The following is an 11,072-nucleotide window of genomic DNA, read 5'->3' on the forward strand; positions in this document are numbered from 1 at the left end:
CCCCCACACACACACACTCTCTCTCATAGACACACATAAAACAACACACAGACAACACAGATAACACACATAAACACACACACACGGACACACACACAATATACACACACACACACTGTCTCTCACTTTTTCTTTCTCTCACTTTTTCTTTTTCTCTCTCTCACTCTCTCTTGTCTCAGACTGGCGCAGTCTTGCAACCCACTGACCTGGTGCCGGTGTGGGGAGAAAGACAAGGAGGAGAACAAGATCACGCGCCAGTCTGTAAACCATCGCTTCTTTTCGACATAAAAACCAAGCAAACGAGAAGGGGAAAACAATGGGAGAGGAGACAACTATTGTCTGGGCATCCATGCGTGAGCACAGACGCATCATCATCCTCGTCATATGGCCATGTCAAAACGCCACGCGGCTGCAAGAACACAAAGAGAGAGAGAGAGAGAGAGAGAGAGAGAGAGAGAGAGAGAGAAAGAGAGAGAGAGAGGGGGGGAGTGATAGAGTGTCTGACAGACCTTGGATTGGCAAGATAATGCAGTCCAGTCAGGGCACAGGCAGATCGCTGATACTTTAATGGTGTTGGTCAGTCATGGCCGAATGCCCCGCCTCACGGCAATAGGGTACACACTGAGAGTTGATGACAACCATGAGTCCTGAATAGCTTGTGTATTCAGCCCTGAAAGAGTCGGTTAGCTGCAAGTTCACTGAAACAATAGGTCCAAAAGCCCAAATGAAATTAAAGTTGTTCGCTGGATGAGACAACATCGGTTTTGGTGCTTGCGTCTTTGAGTCCTGTTTGAATTACCTCATCAATATACATCCAAAATATCTCTCCAGGGATCGTTGAGTGGGTTTTCAAAGTGTTTTTAAGAGTCACTGTGAATATGTTAGATCTTTCATGTTTTTGAAGATCGTGAGAAGTCAAAACACAGTTTATGTTACATACGGGTGTTTTAAAGTGGAAGGAAATCTTTTCCTCACTAGTCCTTTTAATCCTCCCTTGTTTGCCCGTTTATTTGCGTCTGTTTCACTTTTTCTCTAACTGTACACCCTTTGTATCTCTGTTTGCCTCATTCTCATTCTCTGCCTCTGTCTCATTTTGCTTCAGTCTCATGCTCGCTCTACCTCTTTGCCCCCCCCCCCTTTCATTCTCCATCCCTCTGCATAGTATTCCACTTTTTCTCTCTATCCTTTTTCTGATTCTGACCTCCAACTGAGACGGACGTGATAACAAACTTTGCTGAAGTTGGGAGTTCGAATCCTAAACTGTGTAAAAATGTTTATTGTTCAACAACAACAGCAGCAACAATAACAGAAACATTATCATCATCGTTGAAAACAACAACAACAACAACAACAACAACAACAGCAAAAATAACCAAAACAACATCAACACCTACAAATGTTTTTATAATTATTATTATTACAAATATTTTACTTCTATATTACACTTCTTTTAACCATACACTGTTTTGTCCATACAGGGTATGTGAGTATCACGGAAGAACTTCGCAATGTGGTGCTGGGGGAAGGAGAGCGAGCCAAGTTCGTCTGTAAAGTGGACGTGCACCACCTGGATGAGAAGAGGCTCCAGGTCATCTGGAAGGCCAACGGACAGTTCCTCAAACCAGAGGAGTCCGGCCGGATGGTGTTCAAGAATGAGGGAACCAGGTGAGAGAAGTTTGAGAAAATGTGATGAGACAGCACTTCTGACAAAAATGTCTGCTTGTAGAAGCAAAAGTTGCTGTTGGTGATATCGTTTTTGTTGTTGTTGGTGGTGGTGGTGTTTATATCTCCTGAAATCGTGTGAATTTATTCTAAGTTGATCTTTGTTCACACCCCTCTCTCTCTCTCTCTCTCTCTCTCTCTCTCTCTCTCTCTCTCTCTCTCTCTCTCTCTCTCTCTCTCTCTCTCTCTCTCTCTCTCTCTCTCTCTCTCTCTCTCTCTCTCTCTCTCTCTCTCTCTCTCTCGTCTCTTTCTATCTGCGTGTGAGTATGTGACTATGTATGTGTGTGCGTGTACGTGTATGTGTATGTTTGTGTGTGTGTGTGTGTGTGTGTGTGTGTGTGTGTGTGTGTGTGTGTGTGTGTGTGTGTGTGTGTGTGTCTGTTTGTGTGTGTGTGCATGGGTGTGCGTGTTTGTTTTTATTTATTGCACTTAAGTGCGAGGGAGTATTTCTAGTTTATTACAACGTGAACAACTAAAACAAGCACAGTTCTGTATTTGTATGAAGTGGGCAGCTCAAAAGGAAACAAAACATACCCTATTAACTCCCCGCATGTGCACGTACTTCCTCCTTTCAAACTCGAATTCAAAATAGTATTCGTCTTGACACGCTCCCACCCATCCACCCACTCCCTACCCTTGCCCTCAAAGCGGTTGTGCCCATCTGTGTTATGGTCTCAAATCTATTCCAGAGATTCAGCGTAATGTGCAAACAGCTGATTCACTTTTATGACCTTTACACTTAAGTGTGTGGCAGTGCACACAATTGCACAGGCTGAGCCCCATGGCTGGCTTGACTTCCTTCTTTCAACTGCCTTTCATTATTTCTATGGAAAATTGATTTTTTTCTTTTTTTGAAAACACAGAACTTCCTTCCGATGCACGTCAAAAGACTGATCCCTAAAGAAATTAAATTTACATCCTTTCCCGTCCGCATCGGCGAAAAAGCGGCAGACGTTTAATATCTCTTAAAATTTTACAGACATGTGGGCATGGCTCTTTTTTAACAAATTATTGCGAGAAACTGTAGTCTGCATATTGTGCATAAAAGTGCAGTCAGCATTTTATGCATAATCGCAGTTGGGTTGTTTCCAAAGAGGAAGCTTCTGAGACACGTGACGTGCTATTTCTTTAACATTGTCCATTCACTTTGTTAGGTTTTTAAGTTTGCGTGGTCTGATTGAAGCTGCATCTGCGACAATTGGACTTTGCCACCACCAAAGTTTTTCGTTCGGCTTTTATCTCATTTTATCCCACATTCTGATCATTTGACAACGTTTGAAGACACCGCGTTTAGGGCACTTATTAAATGAGCATGAATAAATTTAATATTCATGTGAAAAGTATTCAATGCTGCTTTTCTTTTTCTGAAACTTGAAAGGGCAGATAACAACATAAATATTTGAAATGAATCATCAAATGAGTGTTTTTGATTTGTGCATGAAGGTTCGAAATGCGCCGCTACATTGCTTTTGATCTGCAGCAAATCATGTATAATAATATACTGTGTATATAACGCCCTTAGCGAACTAATGCAATGGAATTATGAAACTCAATTATCATTATTTGACCACTCGTCCGTCTTGCTATCAAAGGTCTAACTGATAAGTCATCCGAAGAGGGAGAAAAAGTGCAGACATCATAGACATTTGTTATGATATCCCAAACCATGCGCTGTCATGGACACTGCTCTTTGCAATCAATGACAACCTCGCTGCAAAGTGTGCACCCAATGTGCGCCCAAATGAAGAACAAAACACTTAGTCTCGCTATAGTCGACAGCGCGCATCACTTTTTCCCCTTTGACCTTCATATAGCTCTAAACAGAAATAAAGACGTTATTTATTTATTTATTTATTTATTTATTTATTTATTTATTTATTTATTTATTTATTTATTTAAAGATTTGCCCAATGGGTGCGGGTGGTTGGCGGATGTTCAGATATGGTTTGCTCTTTTCTTCCTATCAAACATCTAGTGTCCTTATCTCTCCTCCTCTTTTTTGCATTTGTTGTTCTTTTGTAATACCTCTAATTTTCGACACTTGTATGACTTTATTGTGTTTCAAGTGCCGTAAAACGTTTATAAGAACAACTCACCCCCCCCCCAAAAAAAAAAAAAACCACACACCCAAAACAAAATTTTTTTAAACCCCAGCTACAATAAGAGAAAACAACAAACAGCGAGTGACAGTAATTTTCCTTCAAGTGTTAAAGAAGGTACTTTTAAAGCGCCAAGAACGCTAAAATGTAGTAACCTTGGAATCTTGAACGAGAGAGGGGTAAATTATCATCAAGTGCCATATTTTATACAGTATACAAAATCAACCAAATTATACCCGGTGAAAATATATTAAATTATCAAGCAATTTTCACATGGTGTGCACATTTTAAGAAAGCAGACTACTAGGTTTGTGACTGTCGGTCAGGTTTCTGTCATTCGCAGTTGACATCAATATAACATTGAAGAACTGAATGAATTTAAATTGTGCTTCTCATACTGCGCCTTTTAGTGTGCCTAACTATCTGTTGTTGTTGTTGTTATTGTTGTTGTTGTGTGTGTGTGTGTGTGGTAGCCTATCCGTTCGAAATGTTCGGAGCCCCGAAGAGTGTGCTCTTCGCCAGGGCCACCGCCTCCCTTGGGTAGCGGGTGAGGCAGTCCAACCTCCCTGAATCCCCCCCCCCCCCCGAAGAGATGCCACCGCCGGGCCTCCGTGGCGGGGCATCTCTGCAGCCAGTGCTCCAAATCTTGGGGCTCCTCGCTGCACAATGGACATATTGGGTCCGATGTTTTGTCTATTCTATTTTTGTAGGCCCGAAGCCCAGAGAAATGACCGGTCCTGATCTTTGCCAGTAATGACTGGTCACTGCGGGACATAATAAGAGCCTCTCGTTTTAAGGAAAATGCCCTGTATACGTCCCTCGTCCGCGTGTGGCATATAGGGGGGTCTTTTGTAATTAGTTTTATCTGGGCGCACGCACTGTCATAAGTAATTTGGCGGCCTGGACCCGGCAGCGCTGTTGCCAGTTTGGCATTACTGTCAGCGAGATCGTTGCCGAGGATATCGCGGTGACCAGGGATCCACTGAATCGTGGGTTGAGGTATTGCATTATTTATGCGTAGTCGCAATTGTCGAAGGATGGTGGTGTTCCCACTAGTGCCATGCATAGTGATTGACTGTCGGTGAAGAGTTGGATGCATCGCACTCTTTGTCAATCCAGTCAATGGCCATTTCCAAGGCTCTCCTTTCTTCCTCGAAAGAGCACGTAAATATGGCGCCTTTCTCCCTCAATGTCTCGACAACGGTAGGGTTGGACGGGTTCCCCGTTGTGATGACAACTCCAGCGCCGCCGTCCGTTGTTCCTGCCGTCAGTGTAGATATTGTACTGTGCGCCAAGCTCTCGTGCTCGACGAACAGCAGCGCTTTGAATCTTCCCACTGGAGTCACTCCTTCCGCTTATGCCGTACAGGTGGGGAAAAGTGATGTCGGGGTTGATTCCACGTTCCCAGGGCCTGGTTTCGAAGTAAGTGATGGGCCTCCTCTCGCAGTCGAACAGATGTGGGCTCTTTTTGCTGACGTCTTCGGCCCTTTTTCGTAAATCCCTGCGTCCTTTTAGGCGTCTGTGCACTTGTTCCGTTGCCGCAATTCGTCGAGGGTGGTCGTTGTTCAGTCGGAGGGCCTTCTCTCTTGATCGGAGACAGTTAGCATTTATGGTGGACTGAATGCTTGGGACCCCCGTTTCAGCTCGAAGTGCCTCGATCGGTGAGGACTGGGCTTGGGTGGTAATCAGTCGCAGCCTCTGTTTTGAATCACCTCCAGATTATTTATCAGAGTTTTGCTCAGCCACGGTTGCCAGCTGCTGCTCGCAAAGTTGAGAACACTTTGTATATGAGTGAGGTAGACCTTGCGTAGGTCGTCTTTCCTCCATCCCCATTTTGAGTGCGCTACAGCGCCGAGCATCCTCATCTTCTGTGTGGCCTTAGCTATTACTGTCTCAACCTGTTTCCTGAACGTGAGCCCGCGGTCGAGTGTGACTCCCAGGAGTCTTGCGTAGGGCTCATACCTAATTGACGAATTATTTATCGTGATGCACGGCTTCCATTCCGAGTCAGATGTTGCGAGCGTGAAAAATGTTGTCTCGCTCTTTGAGCCGTTTAGCGTGAGTTTCCATCGCCTGCTCCAGTCAGCAACGATGTCCACCGCTCTTTGTGCCAGACTTTCGGCGTCTCGTGTCGTGCGTGATGAAGCGAGGATAGAGACGTCGTCAGCGTAGAGTGAAATTGTGAGATCGTCCGGAAGTAGTTTCGCCAGTTCGTCGATATAAAAAAGGAAGAGGATGGGTGCCAGGACCGAACCTTGTGGGAGACCTTGGTTCATTTTCCTGCTATTACTCAGTATTCCATTGAATCGGACTCTGGCTTGACGATTTTGAAGGAAGTCATTCAGCCATAAAACGTATGTATCTGGGATACCTCTGTCCAGGAGGGTGATGAGTAGGCCTTCTCGCCAGACCGTGTCGTATGCCTTTGAAAAATCGAGGAGGACGAGTACCGATTTTTCCTTCTTTTGGAAGCCATCGAAAATCTTCTGCGTAATTCTCAGAATTTGGTCTTCCACACATCTCCCCCTCCTGAAACCAGCCTGCAGTTCGGAGAACCAGCCGTTCCGCTCGGCCATGTCGTACAGTCGTTCAGATACCATTCTCTCCATAACTTTGATGACACAGGATGTGAGGCTTATCGGTCTAAACGACGTTAGTTCCGATGCTGGTTTGGAGGTCTTGAGGAGGGGGACAATGATGGCGTCTTTCCAGACTTGTGGGACATCAGCTGAGCGAAATGACATGTTGAAGATGGAGAGCAGTTTCTTCAGCGCCTTGGGACCCAGGTTTTTGAGGAAGGACGGGGGGATGTTGTCTGGTCCGGGTGATCCGCGGGACTTCATCTTTGCAATGGCATTCCTCAGTTCCCCGATAGTGAAATCGGGCTGGTCTGCCCTTGGGTTGTTCCGTAAGTATTTCAGTCGCTGTTTGAGTTGCCAGTTTTCGGCTCTGTCTTCTTTCGACATGTTTAGACTGCAGACGTTCGCGTAGTGGTCTGCGAATATGTCCGCCTTATGCTTGCTTGATGTCACCAATCGCCCATTGTGTGACATTGCTTCATTTGGCGAGTTTGTCTCAGGGGTACCGTTGAGGCTTTTTATGATTTTGTTGTTGTTGTTGTTGTTGTTGTTGTGTGTGTGTGTGTGTGTGTGTGTGTGTGTGTGTGTGTGTGTGTGTGTGTTACCAACAGAAAATTCATTAGGTAAATCAGTCATTGTCACTCTATTAAATGATGTAATTTCTTTTCCAGGTTTGCTCTGATAGTTCGCAATGTGAAAACAAAAGACACCGGCATCTACACTTGTATTGCCAAAGTGGGCCTGGAGACGGCCATGTCTAGCGCACATCTTCAGATCAAAAGTAAGTCGAGGCTGATAAGTTTTACTGTTTCAAAAATTGACAGTTTTGTTTTTTATTCCATTGTTGGCTTCTTATCTGCTCTACACATAAAGTGCACAAAAACGTCACGTTTGTACATTGCATTCTCATCACCATACTTTCAAATTGCATGCAAATCTTTTTTTCGTGGGTTTATTTTCTTTTACTCTCTGTGTGTTCTTTTTTTCCTTGTCGGAAGTCTTTATACTCGTATGTGTATCTTTTTGATGATTAGAAAAGTTTAGTTTTTTCTTTTAAAGAATTATATACACCTTTCCTTCCTTCAGAATATCTGACATTAAATCTTCTTTATTTTGAATACATTATTTTCTCATCTTTATGTTAAAGGAGTTTTGAGATCTTAAAGAAATTCTTCCTAGTTTGGCGTCACTTTGAGACTCGATCTATTCTTTAAATAATCCAATAATGAACTCCTCAGAAAAAAATTGAAGTACACAAAAGAGAGCAGATCAAAAGGTTCAACTTTCCATCTTTTTCATTTGCATAGAAACGAGTGACAGTCGCTAGGGTAAAAACTCTCTCTTGATCCAATAAGGACACGCCAGCGCTCCAGGGAGACTTATAGAGAGAAGAAAAGAGCAAAGGTCCATGATTTCATTTGGCATGCTCTCCACAAGCATTACACATAATAAACTGAAATCAATAACACTTCTGATATCAATCTAGCGGGCATGCGACGAAGGGGAAAACTGCAGACATCCCATTACCCGCACGGGATATCCACCAAAAACCCTACACTTTTGGCTTGACCGTTACTGCCAGCGAGCATAACGGCCTTTTTGAACCGGAGCGTTATAGAGTTTATGTAATTTGTGAAGAATGCTCCTTTTTGTGAAGAAAGGCTCATACGACACGGGAACAGGACTTTGTGACAAGAACGTGAAGGATGTACAAGGTTGATCAAACCTTCCGGGACGTCTTTGCTTTAAAAATGGAGAGATGCAAATGAGATTCTTAGGGGTGAGAAGTAGTTTGCAGAGAGACGGAACGTAGTCAGGAGAGGAAAGGGTGGAGGCACTACAGAAAACGAATACGAAAAAACAGTAAAAAGAACTAACGAAATAAAAACGAACAAAAATGGCGACGAAGGCGACTCCTCCTTGGAACTTCCCTGACCTGGCTGGACCCCTCGCCGCGGGAACAGATAAGACAATTTCTAACAGGGGAAGATAACCCAATAGACATCGGCGGGGATCAGGCTACTAGGTTGACGCACCGGTTCACGGAATCCCCGCCCATGAGAAAACGACGACCGAATTCGTTTCTCGCAAGAAACCATGTCGAGTGTTCAAATACCCATGATTGCAATAGCCTTTGCAATTCCCGACCAATTCGCGAGTGGGAGAACTCGGGGAAATTTTCCTGACTTCAAATAGAGCTGATTGCATTAGCCCCCGGCTGTGTCCAGACCAAAATGGCGTCAGGCGGGATCCCGGAAGTAGTTTTAGAGTTCTCGCCCTGTGTACCTTCCCCAGCGTAGCATGAGTTCGGATAAGTGTGAGCTCAAACAGAAGTGATTTCATTACGCCCCCTAGCGGTCAGTAGACATATTCGGATGATCACGTGACAAACCGTTGATTCAGATCGGACAGGGGATCATTCCTAGATCATTTGCGAAATGTCGGCTGAACGATTCCTTTAGAGATAGCTGTCAGATCGATAGTAAACATTATTTACTCAGTAAATGTTAGAAAGCATTGCATGAAACGAGACAAGTGTAAAATGAGAAGAAATAAAAGACAGCAGTAGTTCAAAGGCAAGGTGACACGTTCCGTTACGTCAAGGATTTTTTTAAGGCAGACAAAGCAAATAAGGGGTAAAGAACAGAACTAAAATGAAAAAATGAAAAAACAGCATCCAATCTCTTACAATACCCCAGGCTTCAAGCTTCAGCGCCGTTCCGCTTCACGAATGAGAATGACCAAAAAGCATTCAGGTAGAATTGAGAGAGCGGTGACCAGGAGCAAAATCTGCAAGTAGAATCATCCTACCATGTAATGTGTGTTTGTCACAAAACTTCTTCAACGATAACATAGCTCGCGCTAAAAGCTAAAGAGTTTGCTTTATTTATGTTTGCCTTGACAATTTGTCCGTAATCAGTGGATTTTGTACATTCAAAGGTCGAGTTAAATAAGTTGTTTTCACGTGAGAAAAATGAAAGGTTTACAAAAACTTAGGCCAAGTTCTGATTCGAATTTCCAACTCTTGAGTGTTGGCCAAATCTGTAACAAATTGCGCTTCAGGGGTCGGTGGTCTGGTTTGGTCATTCTACGACATTACTGCTTCCGTCCTCAATCACCCTCCAGCTACACCCCCAGACCTCTTTGACCCTCTTGTCAAAGCCATTTCAGTAATTTGCATAGTAATAGGGCTGGATGGTCAACTCCAATCCCAGACACCATGATCAGACGCCACAGTTTGACCTAGCAGTAAAGGCTTGCTGATTCTTTTACTGGAAAAGTGGAGTGCTTCGAAATTCAACGCTATACATTCAAATCTTCGGCTAGCGTCGTTTGTCCTTTCGTGTGTTTATCTTAACTTTTGCCCGAGTCCAATCTGTTGTCTTTGCTGTCGTTTTTGGTGGTGATATCATTGTTAACTCATAGAGTACGCACATTATGGTCATTCGACAATATTTGAAGACACGCTATTATGTGGCTCTTTAAAAAGAAAAAGCAAGCATAACTTCATTATCCGTAAATATCTTTCAGTTTAGTTTTCATTTTTGTTCTGAAACTTAAAAAGGCAGGCAACAACATGTGTGTTGAGAAAAAAGTAAACTTTTGTTTCTGATGTATGTGTGTTGATTCGAAAAGAGCCTCAACATTGCCTGTCGGGCTTAATAATATAGTGTTCGCTGCGTCCTCACAGTGTTAATGGTGATGACAATGATTGTGCTTGGATGGGAGGATTATCTGAATAGCTCCAGCAAATATCAGCCAAAATCGTTGAAATAGAATAGCCTGTAATTATGCAACTGTTCATTAAATGCAGCTCTCAGGAGAGAGTCAAAATAATGGGTTGTCAATATGCAGTATAACATTCGAGGTATATCACCCTTAAAGATAAAGCAGGTTGATTTAAAATATATGTGAAATACTCATTTGAATAATATTGAAACTGATGTGACTATGTTAAGCTAAAATATCGAATAAAGCTCGTCCCCGCCCGAGTCAAATATGAAATTACAAAAACAAAATGCATGCAACAAATCATGATATTACTAGTTTGTGGCCATACAATTTTCAAGTGACAGAGTAACTGGCAATTTTTTTAAAGTCACCAGCCTACACTGAACAATGCATAAAATTTAGTTTGTCATTATGTTTCACCGTATAATTTTTTTTTAATAGAAGAATCTCTATAATGTTTTGTAAACGTAATAAATAGTCCTCTCAAAATCTGCTTTGCTGAAACATAATACACGTTGCTTATGCCACATATGTTAACAATTTTAGGCCTGGATTTCTTGCACTTTTTCTCTATGTTATTTTCTTTTGTTTTGTTTTGTTTTGCTTTTTTGTGTTTTCTTGTTCTTGTTGTTTTGTTTTTGCAGCGTGTTTACAGGTCCTGATATGCATTGAAAAAAATCGTTCTCTCTACCTCTGACCTTTGTTTTCTTTACTTCAGTTCCACCCAGGTACACATATTATGTCATCTTAAAGATGGAGTCAATGATAGGAGTAATAAAATGAGGTAAAAAGAAGAAAAGAAGGCTTAGGCGTAACATCAGTTGAAGGATGGATACCCCAGAAACTCTGTTCTTGGATATCCACGCGAAAGGAGTTGAACGCCCTGTTAGTTTCCAGTTTTGGCATTTTTTAACCCTCCCACATCCCAACCCTCACCCTC

The 11,072-nt window shown here is 42.8% G+C and overlaps 1 protein-coding gene across 1 annotated transcript in view; it reads left to right on the forward strand.

The window, feature by feature from the left end:
* LOC106011661 overlaps positions 1 to 8,292 on the forward strand; it is a 151,246-nt gene extending 142,954 nt beyond the window's left edge. Inside the window, exons 4-5 of the mRNA XM_013082065.2 lie at positions 1,479 to 1,665; positions 7,072 to 8,292. Of these exons, the coding sequence (XP_012937519.1) occupies positions 1,479 to 1,665; positions 7,072 to 7,444 (560 nt within the window). The 3' untranslated portion in view covers positions 7,445 to 8,292. The remainder of the gene's footprint in view (positions 1 to 1,478; positions 1,666 to 7,071) is intronic.
* Positions 8,293 to 11,072: the final 2,780 nt, after the last annotated feature.

The sequence above is a fragment of the Aplysia californica genome, unplaced genomic scaffold (assembly GCF_000002075.1).
Source record: "Aplysia californica isolate F4 #8 unplaced genomic scaffold, AplCal3.0 scaffold00157, whole genome shotgun sequence".
Classification (NCBI taxonomy): Eukaryota; Metazoa; Mollusca; class Gastropoda; order Aplysiida; family Aplysiidae; genus Aplysia; species Aplysia californica.